The sequence below is a fragment of the Anopheles moucheti genome, chromosome 2 (genome assembly GCF_943734755.1).
Source record: "Anopheles moucheti chromosome 2, idAnoMoucSN_F20_07, whole genome shotgun sequence".
NCBI lineage: Eukaryota > Metazoa > Arthropoda > Insecta > Diptera > Culicidae > Anopheles > Anopheles moucheti.
The window spans coordinates 73848804-73866490 of record NC_069140.1 but is presented as its reverse complement, the minus strand read 5'-3'; the positions used below and the strand labels follow the sequence as shown (position 1 = coordinate 73866490).

The window sequence follows — 17687 nt, the reverse complement described above, 5'->3', positions numbered from 1 at the left end:
GTGATGAAGAAATAATTTAACAAACTGTTGCCATTGTTGCCACCATTTCTGGTGCGGGTTGCAACACGCACCCAACGGTTCCACTTTCGCAGCCGTTATGATCGATTAAGCAGTCGTTAGAAAAGCGAATTCAAACAGACAACCAATGTCAATTCTTCGTTTCCCGAAGCACATCCTCCTTTCTCTTCCGTTGGTTTCCGGTTGACAAAAAAGTACAGCATTCGTCACTCATTACAATTACAACGGCAAGAAATGACCACTCGGGGTTGGCGAGGTTGGGTGATCTTCTCCGTGGCAAAAGTACTATCCGGCATCATAAATATTAACCATATCGATTTTGCGCACATCAATCGGAACGCGTAATAGGTGTGGCGAGATATTCGCACGGAAGAGATGGTGAATAAATTCGTTTCGATTCAACGAACGCATCAGGCTCAAGTCATCGGGCTGCGGTCGGGTATTGAGTGACGGCAAATCGGATCATTGGCCCAAGAAGCCCATTAGCATCAAAAAGCGATCAATAATCACTCACGCCGCCGCACTCGATTGCATTTGCACAAACACGTGCAGTTAGTGCTTGTTAGTGCACATTAAGCATTTTTTTAGTCAAAATTGTTTTCCATTGATCAAGTGGAAAATTCTGTTTTTAGTAAAATTGTTTTTTTTATACTTCTTCGTTTTATATACCTTTCTAGTATTTACACTATCAGTCAGTCCGGGTAATACGACAATACGAGTTGTAATATAATTAAAATAAATAAATAAAATACGGTGCCTTTCTTTCATTCATCGTCTTATGAAACTCGTCAGATTTCCTGGTTGGTGGTTGAAATACAATCCGATTCAGCAAATCTTACCCCACTGCAAAAGGGTTTGGCCGTGCTAATCAAGACTAAACGTTAGCTTCACAAACCTTTCCACCGCTACCATAATTCGCAACTTGCACTTAGTTGTGCATAAAACTGTATCTTAATACCGACGCATGCGGAAAACCGCAACGCCGAGAATCGGTTGCCCGGTCGGAAAAGAAACCAAATGACCGTTCTCATCGACACGCCCAACGACGGGTGGGACGAGTGTGGGAAATATGGGTACGACGGGCACTAATGAACTCTACCGAAAGATGCAAAATATGGGAAATATTGATTTGCATCTGGCTATCGCCGTTAGTGCCTGGTAGCGTAAATTATCATAATAAATGAATGATTGTTTTCCACCCGTTCATAGTTTTCTTATAAACAGTAGGAAGTAAAGATGATGTGCGATTTTTTTCGATTAAATTGCATTCCAATTGTAGTTGTTTTAAGGTTTTGGATTCCTTTTAATAAAAAGAGTGGTAAACCCAACTATGTCACAAAAAAGTATCGCTTAACAAGTAGCAAAAAGGTACAAATATTTAAAATAGATCATGGTAGTTTTGTTTAACATGAACTGAGTGTAAAACAACCAAAAATGAAAAATAAAATGTTGTTTTCTACGTGATCAACACTAAACAAAGTTGTATGAGAGATCGTAAAAATAAAAGAAAAATACAAAGCAAAAGCTTAAACTTCCAAAACAAAGCTCTCACAAGGGGTGAGATATCCTCTCGCGAAAGCTTACGGTTGAAATCTCTTGATATACTCTCACTAAGCAGCACCATGGGACAATATGGTAAACAGTATCGTTGTAATTCGTAATTAAAAAAGTTATGATAATACGATTACTTTACATTTTATTTTCATTATTTGTTTTGAAATTTGCATTAAATATATCTTTGTAACTTGTGGTGTTCCAGCGGGATTTACTTTGATTTTTTTTGTATGCATTGAACATTGTATGCTTTTATTTAAATTCCATGGTTGGTTTAATAAGCCAATAAACATATTTTATATAATAGTTAAACAAATACTTATCTATTGGCACAACATTTTATAAAAAATCAGTAGTTATTGTTGTTTTTAATTTACCTTAGAGAACATTATTTTTTACGGTCAAGTACACTCGAATTAGGTGAACACTAATATAAATTTTATTATTACTAGGGATTCCTATAGGTTTAAGCAATACGGACTGGCAGAAATGGAAAAAAAAATAATATTAGTTTCTAATATTCAGTCGAACAACTGTTCGAATCATGAGTTGATTTTAAAAAGTTTTTTGATTTCATGTTTATGATTCTTTTGTTTAGCTTTTGCTATAATACTTTGCACAAATTACACGTGGTATGTTTCTGACGTTGTTTGTATTGACTACTTCAGCAGCAGTTGCATAGACTTTTTTTGTGTAAAAATAGCTAATTCTCGCAGAAGTTAGGTACATAAATACTAAATCTTTGGAGAACACAATAAAATAAAGAGATTTATAAATTTTCATACTTAAGTGTCAAAATCTTACATTCATTTTAAAGATTCTGAAATAAAATCTGAATCAGTTGCACAGGACACTAAAGAAAATAGAAGTGATAGTAATCATGTTATATACTTAAAATGCTTCGTGTATGTCCAACCTTCCATTCCACAGTGCTTTATCTCTAAGAGAACAAAAAACCCCTAATGCGCTCTTAAAATTTTTATTCTCTCTCGCTCTCTTCCAGTTTGGATCTGCGTAATCTTCTCACTCCATTCCCGCACACACGTACCACTATAATGTTATCTCATTCTTCTTCCCTGTCGACCAAACGGCATCACTTTCCGGCTGGAGTTGAACTGAATTGCGCCAAACCGTCGAGTTCGGAACGGTCCACACTCGAGTACCAGTTGCATCGTCGGCCAGTGCGCAAGGTGAAAATACGTCGAGTAGATCCAGGGAGCATCTTCCGCAGTTCTTTCGTCCGATCGCGATCGTGTTTGTTTGTGCGGGTGCTGTGGCTGGTGTGGTGTAGTTTAGAGCAGAAAGAAATCCCAAATCATCCTCTTTTGCGATAGTTGAAAAAGCAGTGACGAACATCCGCGTGTATAAAGGCACCTGCCCCGAACGTGGCATCGTTCAACCGGAACACACATCTTCATCCGCGCGATCATTGCACTCGCCCGCTTGTGTGGCTTTCGTTTTACAGTGTGCGTGTCAAAGTGCGTGTCATCTAGCGATTGAGGCACCGGTTAAGTGCGTACAGGTTTCAGGTCAGCTTACGGCGTCAGCTTTTCGACGATTCATTGGGCCAAACGCCCGTCACACTGACGTCACAAAACGTTGCAGCAATTCGCTCGCAAAGTAAAGCAAGGCTGTGAAGTGACTGTTGTGTGACCTGTGCATTATCCCGCGAGAAGAGGGACCGACGTCACCGAAAATTTGATCCACCCACGGAAACGTTTGTACAGGTGCATCACAAGAAGGTGTTCGGGAAGGGCGAGATATAGGAGATTAAATCAATACCCTTCTATCGCTATCTGTGCCTTTTCGAGTGGTGGTATTATCGATTGATAACGCTTAAAGCCGACAGTTCAAGCCGAATCATCATGAGACAAATCGGAATGGAGGTAAGTTTTGCCTTAAGACCGCTCCAGGGAGAACAGTCTGGTCGAAATTGTTTTCAAGTTAAGCATTGTCACCTCGAGCCTGTTGTAGGTTACCGGTATAGCTATTTACGAAGGCGCCTTTTTATCGTCTCCAAAACTGTTGATTTAGATTGAGCTAATTGTTGATAGGTGACAGTCATTCGCTATTTCCGGGCTTTAATCAAAGTCTAATCGGTGATCCATTGTTAGGGGTTGCTTGTTTTGGATGCTTTGGACTTCTACAAAAGTGCTCAGTAGATTTAGATTACCTCAGTTGATAGTCCTTTCATGCTTGTTATATGAGCTAAAAAAATATGGTTCAAAAGTGGTGAATGTTGCTATGCAATACGAACGATTCACCAGAAAGGGGAACTCTCCCTTTGTCCAAAGGCGCATCGAGTCATCCGACCAAAACGACCCGCTTCCTGCAGGAACCCTTCGAAAAGCCATTCAGCGTGTGCGTAATTTGATGAAGGTGAACCATCCATTTTCACCTCACCTTACGGTCATCACCGTGCAAGAAGAGTTACCCCGATCGTTCGGACAACGATCTAGACCCTAGGTATTAGCCCTTTCGAATTTTACCGGGTCCTCTGCGCCGGGTGTAACAGCTCGTTGGTGTTTGTAGTGCAGCAGTGGAATGATAAAAAAATAATTAAATTACACCACACGGTAACACATGGTTTCGGGGCAGGTTCGGTGTTCCGTGTGAACGACATCTGAACCGAATGAAATTGGTGCCAGGAAATACGGCTTCAGATGCTAACCGGCTTCCAATCCACCATATGGGCCTGTGGTCAAACCCGACAGCGATGTGTACCCAACTTCATGCTTTCAGAAATTCTGTCGACAGCTGATTCTACCGTATGAAGCAGATTGTGTTTTTTTATTCTTCTCTCTAAAGCTACAGAGAATTAATCTCTTCTGTCAGCAACTTTTTTGCTCATTAGTGTGAGATGCTTTATTCGTTTGAAAGAGAACCATTTTCATTTTATATTCCCAAAACCATAATGGTTTAAACCTATTTTTTATAAGTAATTAAAACTGTCGTTGATTTAAATAACAAAAAAAAATTATAACCACTCTATAATTAAGCCACTGAATAAGAAAACCTTAATACAAGCTTAAAAATAGAAAAAATGAAATTTATAGGTGCAATATGCAACAATCCTTTTTTCTTATTTTTTCTCAACTCGATTGATAATGCACAATGGTTCATGGTTTCAAAGCTTGATAGCATGAGCTTAAACAAGACACGTATTTTTTAACCCACTTCCAGGAAGTGTGATCCTTTGCCATTTTATCTCTTACGAGTTTGCTTTATCTATGCGCGACCGTACGCACCAACCGCAAACAAATGGAGATTATTTTCTTTTTGGAAAACGTCACCCATAGCCAGACCCATATGGACACGTGCGACCACCCAGTAGCCCTAACCTGTTTGTCTAGTAAAAAAAGACAAGAAATGCAACTGACCCCTTGCAGCTAGGCTCGTTTCTCTCGATAAAATATCACTTTACTTTAATGTCCGGAAATAAAAAGTCGTTTGCAAATGGAGCATTTTGACATTGTGCAGGATCATTAGCTAGAAAGTAGGAAGTGTTCGTCATTTAAATCACGTTTTTTTGGTTCAAGAAACGTAAACATAATAGTGATCGCTAGCGATGCACCCTGTGGATGCATATTGTAATGACACTAGCAAATGCAACGAAGTTGTATGCCACTACTTCCTTCATTACGAGCGCGGAGTCGGAAAAACCTCTGCTTGTAACTCATTACACCTTCTGTGCTACTCGCGTAAGAGTGTGAATTTTATTTATTGCAACTACTACACAGCGATGAAGCGTTCCTTTCGCTTTCCGATCTGGCCACATCCCGGCCACGGGACGAATGAGAAAGTCTGTTCGATTCCATTACATTACGCGCGCAAAACAAATGTGAGACCCCCCATTGTTGCGAAGGGCTAAGCGGGGTGCAATAAACGGGGTACACTTCCTAATTCTGCTTCCCGCTATTATTAACGCAAACGAGGGCTCATAATTTGTACTAGACGAACGTGTTAGACTTCTTCTTAAATACTGACAAAAAGTAGCAAGGTATAACACACCTCCCACCACCAGCTGCAGTCATCATTTAACGGTTGTTTACTGGTGAGAGAAGCAGTCATGCTCAATAATACCGAGGTGGCTTTGTGGGTTTCGTAGTAGGGCTTTTCGGTATTTGCGAGGAAAAGTGATTTGAAAAGTGAAAAAGAAAACTCACGAGCGCACGGACCGCACGCATGTAACTGCATCCGTTCAACAACAGCACGCTATCGTGAGAAAAATTATGGATTGATCCAAAACCCACCCTTTTCCATCGTTTTTTTTTTGTTTTGTTTTCACAACACCACTGCACAGGTGCACGAACGGTCGATCTAATGGGTGGGTGTTAAAATGAGAGAACACAATCCACAATAATTTATACCGGGTCGGGCGAACAACGCACAGGAAGACGGGGGATTGATGCAGGAAAACATTTCCTGTGAGTTCCACCCAGCTATCAGCAGGCAAATAATGTTATTATAAACACACGAACGGCACGCTAACCGAAAGATGCAGACAAGCTGTACCGTAACTGCTTAGAAATTATGCAAACATTGCAGAGAATGAATGCAGCATCGAGTTCGTTGCAGTGATTATTATAATCGGTAAACGGACGCGTAATAATGTGTAGGCATGTGTTATTTTTTGGCAAAAAAGTATACCATTCAGCTGCATCACTTCATCACTAAGTTAAGATGTAGTAGAAAAAAATACAGCTCGATATGCCAAAAATACGCAAGAAACACCAGACACACGTGAGCATGTACAATTAGCAAGCATTAGCGCCATTTCTCAGTTTTGCCAGGTTGCTAGATTTGCACAGCTTCTCGTTTGTTTCGTTGGTGCATTGTTTAGCACAGGATCATTTCGACTTAAACCTACTTGAAGGTGGCGCTCTTGCAACACCTGTTTTGTGTGATTTTGTGCAACAATTATTATCCACTTTTCAGTTGGTTTCGCTCCAACACTGGCTGGTAGATAACTAGACACTGGGTGAGAATTGTGTGCCGCTGCACTTAACTGAAGGTCTCAGATGGGAACTGTTTGGCAATAGTGCCAGCAAAAACAACCACACACACCAAAAAATGTTTAAAATGTCAAGTATATCTGATCGTTACTTGGCCGGTTATTCCATTTTGCGCTAGCTGTATTAGCGTTAAATGATGAAAACATTGAAAGGTATATGATATAATCTGTTATATGAAAAGGTTATATAGTTTTTCAGCCAATTGTTAATTTTTACAATACCTTTTGTAATAGCTAGTTAGATATAGAATCGTTTGATATGCAAAAGAAAATATAGAATCCGTTTTGTTGTATCAAAATTTTCTGCAATTTTGGCGTTCGTTTATGAGGATAAGAGTTCATGTCATATTCCTCAACGCTCTTGGCCCGGTAAGTCAAGACCCAGCATACTACGTTTAGTGGACACCTTTTTAAGACTTTTTTCTAGTGTACATTTTAGTTCGTAATTGTTTAAAAAAGCACCTTCATCTAATATTTGGAGTTCCCGACCTATCTGACAGATGACAGATCTTGAAGATCATGATCACTCGATGTATTTGAAGGTCTAAAGTTATGCGTACCGGTATAGCTTTACCACCTCAGTGCCACATCTTATCTGTAGAGAGAATAGCCGAACAAAACTTTTTATAGTTGATGAGCCTCTTCCTCATCCTTTTAATTCATCAAAGATCATTATTGAAGTTGGATTCTATGGATTCTAGTTGCATTTTTTTCGAACTAAAATTGTGAATGTTCTGTACAGTTTCAATTCCAATAATTGAATTTCTGAGATCAGATCAATTTCTGAGATTGATTAAAACGATCAGCGTCGTGTCAAAAACGTTCAAGGCAATTTCCTTAAAGCATCACTCAAATTTGGATGATGCGGCGCTGACCGTGTTAAGAGCAAATTTCTTTGTAATCTTTACCTCGTTAATACCAAATACGAGTAACATTGGTTACTTTGATACTGGAAATATAAAACCTGCACACCTATAATGTTTATGCCATCCACATATGACAAAGTTAGGAATGACTTAGAGAAGGAAGGATTCCCAAAATCTTCAACTCCCAATTACGGATAGACATCTTCTGAAGATGTCAACTACATGTGTCATATACCATTATATTCTCTGACCAGTTAGGTCCAAAATCCAACCTACTAAAGCAAAATTGGAACAAGAAATACATTCCTGTCAGTGTCCACCGTGATACCCGGACGGTGGCCTAAGGCATTAGAAAACGTAACGGTTGTGTGTCTCCCATTTCGTTGAGGTGTGAAAAGGCGTTCAGGCGAAACAATGGTACCACGACTTCTGCGTGATGATATTTATCTATTTAATTATGAACTATCATGAAGAAGTGATGATAAAATTGGTACCAGGCAGCATTTTACTTTATCTTGATGTATTCGAACTCTCTATTTGGTCCACCGCGAAATCATTTCACTTTGGGATTTTTATGGAAATGAAGGAATTTCCTTGAAGCTTCCTTTGCGCCAGACCGAATCAAGGTGACAACATGCTTTTAGCCAGTCCAGCGCTTAAGATTGAGTAGAAAAATCAATTAAACCAAAAGAAAAGGGAATTTGCAAGCAGAATCACTCATGCTCAGCCCACACCCGGAACAATAGAGTAGCAAAAACCGCAATAGCTACCGCCTTATCCTAAAACCTCAAACCCGATTCGTCTTGAATTTTCGCTTTCATGCTCTCTCCTCGCGATCGAGAGTCCTAGTGCGAACATATGTTCTTTTTGATGTTGAAACAGACTATTTGCGTTGCTTCTTGATGTCGGTTTTCACTGCACGGCGAACGATTGTTGCTTTCTGCTGGCGAGCTTCAGCTGGCGGATTTTATCTGCCCCAAACAAGTGCCGGCCAAACAACACTCGTCAGCAGGGCCATGTTTACTGTCAGTTTATTTATTTTCTTTTTTTTTGTTGCAAATCTCTGCCAGTTTCATTGCTTTTTGCGTGCATTTGCTTATACCATGCGCAGACCTGTGAGGGGGGTAAACCCTATACGCGCAGATATTGAAGGGGAAGTGTACAACAATAAAAAAAAATGATAGAGGAAGTCCACGGAAGATGCAATCGTTAGTGGTGTAGGTTATATGCTTATCTGTTGCTATATGCTTTTATTGCTTGTTGCTACTCACTTCGCTTTTTTCTTGCTGATCGGATTGGCGGCCTTTACGGAATGCAAATGTGTGCTCGCAGTTATTGTGGTCAGTGTGTGCAGACCAAAAAAAAACGATAACTTCAATCTCAGTGAGAGCAAAAATCAACGGAGTGTGGGCTTCAAACATACCTGCACCATGTTCTCTTACCACTTTCTCCGATGTAGTTTGTTGAAAAAATCGTAGCAAAAAAAAAAATGGTACAACCCTAACCGCAAAAACAAAACCCACAATGTTGTGATTTTGATTTCATCAGTAAATGTGGTGTTGCACCTTATGGTCGAGCAAGATTGCGAAGCTCGTAAAGAACATGTTCCGGTAGGGCATATGTTTCACCGTACGGTGAAGTGCTTCCAAGGCTGTATCATTCGACCCATCTCGACTGAGTGTTCAAAGAGACGAACCCTGCAAAATGCAAAATCTTGACTTTTTGTGATGGATGAGTAAAATGTGTTAAAAACATGTATCACGTTTGTTTACAACCCAGCACGTGATGTTGTGCCTTTTTCGCTTGCTGCAACATAGAGCTTTAAATTTCCCATCATATAGAAAAGTGAGTTTTTGCTCAATAAATATTGACCAACTCAAACAACAGTTTAAACGTGATGAATATTCATCGAAATGGATTACCTCACAGTAGAATTAAGTTCGAAATCGTTGCATTTCGTACAACCAAACACCAAAAACTGGTCTGATGCAACAAACTTGCCCCCAAGAGATGATAAATGACTTACATATATGCGAACCTTTGCCAAATTGATACGCAGCAACACGCGACAACGCGCGAGATAAAATCCTCAACATAAGGAAGGAACACACATGTAAAATAAAAATAGCCCTTGGTTATTGGAAGCACACTAAAAACCGGTCCATGTCACCTTCACCGCCCCAAACGAAAGCGTTCGAAATACGGTTTCGAACGGACGACGGAAAGTAAAAGTCAGCCGGCCGCTCAACCGATAAACGGCCGTCGCAATATAGATCGCTGATGGCCGTTCGTCGAAGGGATGTGTAGCAGTGTCATTCCATTGCGATCGAAAGCATAATGCATGCGGTATGCTTGCAGTCGGGGCGAAAAAAAAGGGTGAATTTTTGGGAAATTTCTTTCGTGCTCGCTTTGGGCCTGTTGAAAGCCCAAAGACCGCCAAAGATGCTGCACGGGTGGTGGAAAACTGGGGACCGGGGTGGAATTATTCAACAACAACGCAATTCCGCGCAAAAGCATCGGAAAATGGGAGGAGAAAACAACCACAACCGACTAGCAAACGGGGGACGACACACGGACGGATCGCACGGATGGAAAGTGAAAAAGGTCACCTTCGTGCGTCCCATAAATCGATACACCATGCTTTGGTTCCGCTCTTCGGCCGACTGCTTCAATATGTATTGATTTGCGGTGTTGCAGATTGCAGCATTATGTCGTGCATTCAAACACTTTCCATTTTTTTGTGTGCTACAGCGCGTAATTTGCGCCAAATCAGAACCGTGTGTCGAAGCAGTAGTGCCAAAAGTGCGGAGTTCAAAAGGCGAAAAAGGTTCACGAATCAATGGACTTGGCTTTCATCGGTCGACAATGGGAATGAGAAATTATCAATTTTGCAAGCTAGTTTGCGAGCGCCTGCAATTATGGGAAATGTTTTAGAAACGAAACGTGATAACATGATGGTGAGTCTTTCACTTTTGGTCGACGGTTTTCAAAGGTTATTTTGGAATATTTAGAAACAGGAAGAGACACGAAATGCTGCTAGTGGGTTTGTATTCGAAGTTTATGGCTTAAAGTTGAAGTGTTTTTACAAATGGCTTTGAAGCTATTTCTACATTCTTTTCAAGATGATCTGGAATGTGTCAGAAACGGGGATATCAAGTCGAATATGACGAAATTGAATTTCTGTACACTGTTCAACTTGAACTCTCTCTCTTTCTCTCTCTCTCTCTTCCTTCCTGATCAGCACAACATCCTCAGGAGATTTAGGCCTGCCATTCCTGGATTTCTTCGACTTTATTTCCCGGTCTCCGGTTATCCGGTCCTGTCGTGTATAGATCGACTCTGTTTCCAATATTCAATCGGATCATCCCAATCTGATTACATGAATAAACAAACAAATTGTGGAAGACATGAATGAACAAAAATATTCAAATACACAAATAAATTAGCTTTATGAATCAAGCTTGATGTAGGATTTTGAAATGGGTGAACCAAGTAGAAATTCTAGGGGTAATTTAACTTTTTACCAAAATAATTCAAAAAAATAATAAATAAATTAATAAAATAATTCAAATGTTGGAAATTCTGCTGCATTGATTATCAAACAATTTAAAATTCTAACACACTAGCAAAATCTATCCTGTAGCCTCCTGGCGTAAAATTGAACAAGGTCCGGTGATCGGTTATCAATTATCGTAACATGGCAAGTCCACGTCGTTGGAGACAACGGTTTGATAACGATTCACACAACAAAGCGTAGCCATGCTTTATCGAAACACTTCCTTACCGGTGCTTTTGAATAGTCCCGAAGATTGATGACTTTTCAAGGCGTCATGGAAGAGCTTGTACCAACGCAAGGGACACATTAGCAAACCAAACTGCGATACACCTCGCGGTGGCCGAACACCGACCAGTGTGCCGTCGATATCATTAGTTGAGTAACCGATCGATACACGAAAGATGCGAATAACAAAACCGAACGATAGAAACGGCAATAAAAGTCGTTTTGGGCAATTAGGTATGAAATATCGATTTCATTCGAATTGTAGCTTTCAGCAGGTTGGAAAACAGGTTGGAGGTGTTCATTGAAAATGCTAATCTCACAATGATTTGATACCAAATTTAGAGAACCAGTTATGGGCTTTGGCTTTTTTTTTCTTTAAATAACTATCACCCTTACAATATCTGTGCCATTTGCGAGTTCGCTAGGAAAAAGTCCCATTTCTGCTTGACCGGCATACACGATCGTCGGCTTTATCTTATCAGCCTGCTCGTTGGTTTCAGTTATATCAAGTGTCTCTCGGATGCCCATATCGCGGCAAAACAGCATTTTTGTTTCATTAACACAACAGGAGGGCGACGTTCGACGCGTTCGGGCTGGAAGAGAAACTGTTTCTCCCCGTTGATGTCATCTACCGGGACGTGTGGTAGCAAGGTTGGTCGTGTGTATCTATTTACCACCAGCTATGTGTACCGACTTTGCCTTCACTGCTCCGAGCCCTTTTCGCTGTACTGAATGAGCATGATAAGGGCACCGAAATTGGAAAGGCAATTTAGTCGAACATAAAACATGTTTGCTATTAAATAAAAAAAAGGATCCACAAGTACGCATATAAAACTCGTTCTACTGGATAATAAGTGTTCGGTCGTCATATCATAGACGTCTTGTACTGTTTTTATTAGTATAGCTAAATTTGGAATTTAGTACGTATGATTCATTCATGGTGACTCAATGCCGCAAAAGGTAAAGGGGAACGATCCAATGTGAATCAAACGAAAAAAGGAGAATTGTGCAAAAATAGATAAGATAATGAGTGAATTTTAGCAATACTGTCTTTTGATCATAAGTAAGGTATAGTGCAAATTAAAATGCGTCCGAATAGGATCCGACGGAAAAGAATCTGAATCAGGTAGATAGGTATTTTTGAACTTTGCACGATAAAGAGCACGACAATCAAGAGCATGATCATGTAATTAGAATGATACCGGACGACCTAACTGTCAAAGTGCATAGCAACGCATGAGAGAATAGAATAGAACATGAGAGCTTTAGATTGAGATGGCGAGATTTCTTAAATCTGGAATGACGACGATGATCAACGAGCATTCTCCCATAAAATTAAGATCGTAAAATGCATAGCATATCCATATGAACACTAAAGACATAACTAAAAGCAATATTTTAGTTAGTTCTATTGTTATTAGTTAGAGTACTCAATACCCTGAAATACTCAAAATTAAGGAACAATATTTTATTGCATGCAGTTCACGAAGTAAATCTATTTAAGAAAGATTACCTTTCGTAATAAGCATACAATATTTAAACAATTTTGCGATGTGTTATGTGAAAGTTACAAAAATTACAAATATTCTTAATAAGGCATTGCTATTCCCCACACTTTCACATTGATCTACTACCATTTCAAGTGTTCCCTTGACGATTAGTGGTAAGTTTGCTTCGGTTAACAGATAACACGCCAAGCAGACCGAGCCAGAATGGAACAGTCATGTCCGGGGTTGGAAAGTATGCTTGCTGTGTTTACGTGACTCTTGAGTGATCGAATCAAATCGAGAGGTTTAATGACTGTCTTCAAAAAGAATTTTGTGCTTGATAATGCCTCTCCAATATGGCACTGTTTGTTCAAACAACTGCCAACCTTTGAAGTAGTGTTTATTGTGATGAAAGTGCTCTCGTTGCAGCTTTGCTTTGATCACGCTTTGGCAAACTGTTACATTTACACTTTAATATAGCGGTTGAGGTGAATTTTTTATGTCTGTTCCCGTTTGCAAGCCCGGTTCTATTCGCAATGATACCTCTCGTCAGAATGTGGAATCCTCTCGTAACCTTCCATGAACATGAATTACGTAACGGTTTCCCGGATATCTTCGACAGGGCAGCAAACGCTCTTGCACCCAACGGAGATGATAAACGGTGAAATTACTTCATGTTACTTGAAAAAATACGGTTCTGTTATCGTTCATTAATTCGTTTTGTTCTCGGTAACTACTGCGTAACAATGCGTGATTTCCATCGTCGGGATATAAATGCAGATAATTCCCTGTTGTGGTGTGTTCCTCAACCATCTCTATCCCGCCGCGTGTAACACAATTACTTCGCTCCACAGGAGGAAACTACCATGGGAACGAGATAAAGTTTCTTATCGCTTGTTAAATATTTAACTCCCGATTTGTAGAGCGATCCCACCTTCTACTCCCGAACGTCTTAAAATTGGCGTTTCTCACGCTTCAGAAATTGAATTAATCGTCACAAGCATTTTTTAATCCGAAATGCACGAACTTACAGCGCAGTTCGTCTGTGCGCGGTACTCAATACATCACGAACAGACTTTCAGTAGAATCCACCACGTCACGACGCACTCATTAAGACGTTGTCCAAATTTCTTGCTCACGAAAATCAAATCAATTAAAACGATTCGTAGACGAGTTAATATTTTCGATTGACATGCTCACCGGTCATTGGACTTGGCAGCAGCTTTATGTTGTATTTTTTATCACAGTCGGTTTTTTGTCCAAGCACAGGGCTGTCAATATCGGATATCGACCTTTCTGGCGTGAGTCCGCCAACGCCATCACCCCATCAGAATGTTGGCCCATCACGGTTCTTCTTTCCATGTGGATGACTTAAAAGGACTTCAGAGGCGCAGGTCGTCCGGTGTCATTCTTATGACATGAACAACCGACCGGAGCTCCATCCATCACTACATCTCAATTTGGACTTATCACGGCTCCTCCATGTGGATGACCAAACAGGATTTCACAGGCAGTAATGGTTCGGTGTTTTTCTCATGACATTACCAACCCACCGAAGCATGGTGATTTTAATTCACTAGTGTAAGTTCATCGTACGAGCTCGTAGAAACTGTCGTAGAGATATGCGTTATTGTAGCGGCTCGTCTATTGTCCTTCCAGACATACAGGGCTAATAATACTGATGAGGATCTTTTCAATATCCTAAGTCTAAGCCTAAATGGCTAAGATGAAGATGGCTGAATATCGGACAAATTCCATGTTCCATAGGCGTAAGTGAATACCGGAACTGTATAAGTTCTATACAGTCCCAGCTTAGTTCGTCTGTATAGAAGTAAATAATAAAATAATAATAATAAATAATAATAATAATAACTTATTGCTTGGGAGACAAACGATAAATAGTCAATTTTACATGTCAATATTTCACTATGAGGAAACCATTTAGAATTTATAGACAAGTTCAATATTCGCTTTTGAAAAACCATATATAATTTTCTCTAATTCTAGAAATTTGTAACTCTTGTAAAATTATTAGTTTCTTAAAGGACCTCTTAGACCTATAGCTTTGAAAACAATCGTATTACGTCCAGGCATCTCGGAAATCAATTGAATTCTATTTATGTTTCGCTTTTATTATGTTATTGTTGAATGGATTAATTTAGCAGAAAATGTGTAAGGAGACACAGTTCGCCACGCTATAAGCACACCGGAACACATTTTACATCAGTAGCGGCACGTGGGCTGCTCTTAGCGCTAAACAAGATGCGAAACAAAATCACGCCAAACATGAGCATGTGTCATCGACCTGTCTCCTCTTCCCGAGGTAACGTTTTGAGTACCATAAATCAGGTGTGGAGCACGAGGCGTTGAACACGTTTCGCTTCACCATCAACCGCCGGTCTCGTTATCCAAACGGGCTAGAAATCGGACATTAACGTACTACACCACGCTCGATTGAAATAGCCCGTGCCAGAAAGCGAAAGTGACAATCGGATCCAATCTAATCAGCCACCGTCATGTGCACATGACATGGGCAGCACAACAAAAGCGCACCAAAACACTGATAACTGCAGCTGCATGCGTGTTTGATTTCGTTTCCGATTGTTAGGCTCCGAACATGGAATCCGTGCCATAATCGGTTATCGTACACCACTGGTGTTGGCCCGCATGCCTGTGTGTGTGTGTGTTTATTTTTTGTTTGTTTGTAACAACGAAATAACCGGTGAGAATAAGAGAAAAGCTGGTGGAATTTATTTCGAAGCAATAGAAACTCATCTTTAGCGCCTGCTCTGCTTCACGCTGCGCCCATATATAAGCCACCTTCCAGGCACGATTGCGCAACGAACGAATTTGGATGAAATTTATTATATCTGCCTTTCGTTTCCAAACGGGCCACAACGCCGGCGAAAGATGGCGGGAAGGAATTCTATTAATTGCATCCCACCCGAGCAGTATCGGTTACGCGTCCGCCACACCGCCGCAGTTCCGACACGTCACGTAACGAATCGGTAATCGGATGAAAAGTGAATTTTATCATCCGTTTGTCTGGTGAGCTTTTGGGGTCTTTGGAGGATTATTTTTTTCTTCTGTTGCTTCCCAAGCATGTGGGCTATGGTTTGATGGTTTAAATACGATTAAAAGCTTCATGGTGTGATTAACATGTCATCTGCCGCGGCCCGGAGAGCCACTCGGGGGCTATTATTTTAACCAAGCGGAACTACAGCGTGGTGTGCAGCATTCGATTTGCTGTACGCGATCGTCCATTGAAAAGGGAAAATGTTGGTTTGTTACGATGTTTGCTAACATGTTTATGATGGGTTGTAAAAGTTTTGTTTTAAATAAAAAAAAGAAAAGATTTTTAGCCAGCTGTACCATATTAATGCAATTTATTTTTTAATTTTACTTTCTTATCCAATTATTGGATGCACTTAATAATTAAAAAAAAAGTAAAATTAGCAAAATGTGAATTATGTTGATCTTTTCTTATTTAGTATAATTATAAAAATGAATTCATGATTTTCAGAAGCTAAAACATTAATGAAGGCATAGTCAGGTTATTGATTCAACAAAAAAATTGATTCTTCGCTCGATTTATTTCTCGATTGCTTGACAGACAGCGGCGGATCAAACGGTAGGCAGAGTAGGCGGTCGCCTAGGGCCTCGCCGTGTTGGGGGCCCCAAACAACTTGTGCCGATTGTGCGATTTTTGGAAATTGAGAGAGGCAGAGTTAAATTATAGCACAAAATCTAATTAAAAAGGAAACAATTTGATCGAAAATATGCTTGGATTTTATATATCCTTGGTTGTATAAAACATTTGTTTCTATTTGATTAGCTATATCGGTCCGGTTACACGGCTACGCAGGAGAAGTATGCAGTGTATTCAAACTCCTTCTTCTTTATCGGCACGACATCTTCAGGATGTTTAAGCCTACCATTTATAGTTATTTTTTTACACTATATACCCGTAGGATAGTCAGTGCTGCGTACGGAGGTTTGGTGGTAAAAATGAAATTTTTCCGTGGTCCTGTTTTGTGCAGACCGGCTGCGCTACGAATACACCATCTGGCCGCCCCGTGAACCTTTATATTCCCTTTTACTTCAACCTATTCATGAATTGTATTTCTTGAACTTTACGTTTGATATTACAACCTCATGGTTCTTGGAATATACCATTTCTGTTTTTCTTGATTATTACTTATTCGAAGCTGGATTGTAGGTTCAGCTTATGTCCACCCATCCCAAACTGTTCAAATATTTCATCATATTCCCGTGTAGAATACTGTTCAAATTACATTGTTGTAATCTCGGTGACATTTGCATCGTTGTTAGACTGAAATTGTTCTAAAATTTCCAATTCTAAATCCATACGGTTGAAGATCATCACCGCGAAATCGTTCATCTAAATAAAAACAAAGAACTTGAAAAAAGATACTTGAAGAAATCAAGTATGCATTGATATAAAAACGATGTATTCAGTGTAAACGGTAACGATGTAAACCACCAATTTTCGAATGTATAGTACCAGGAGAGCATCCACGAAAGAGGTAGCTCCTGGTACTGCGCCGTAAGGTATGCAATGTTTATACACTACCTTTGCAACCAACTTGCAATGCAATGCGCAGTAAGGTATGCAATGTTTAAACACTAACTTTCCATACAAACCAGCTGTTTTGAGATTTCCGATACCAGGAGAGCATGTCCCTCAAGAGGTGACCCTCAGACACTCAGGCACTCAGTCACTCAGTCACTAGCACTCATGAGTTCCGGTCACTCATGAGTGACCGGCACTAATGAGTGACTGGCACTCATGAGTGACCGGAACTCATGAGTGACTGGCACTCATGAGTGACCGGCACTCATGAGTGACTGGCACTCATGAGTGACCGGAACTCATGAGTGACTGGCACTCATGAGTGACCGGAACTCATGAGTGACTGGCACTCATGAGTGACTGATTGACTGAG

At 40.2% G+C, this 17687-nt stretch overlaps 1 protein-coding gene across 1 annotated transcript in view; it reads left to right on the top strand.

Annotated features, from left to right (window-relative positions):
- The first annotated feature begins 2986 nt into the window (after positions 1 to 2986).
- The window catches only part of LOC128310259 (uncharacterized), a 30843-nt gene continuing 16142 nt past the window's right edge, over positions 2987 to 17687 (top strand). The window contains exon 1 of the mRNA XM_053046856.1: positions 2987 to 3458. Within this exon, the coding sequence (XP_052902816.1) occupies positions 3438 to 3458 (21 nt within the window). The 5' untranslated portion in view covers positions 2987 to 3437. The remainder of the gene's footprint in view (positions 3459 to 17687) is intronic.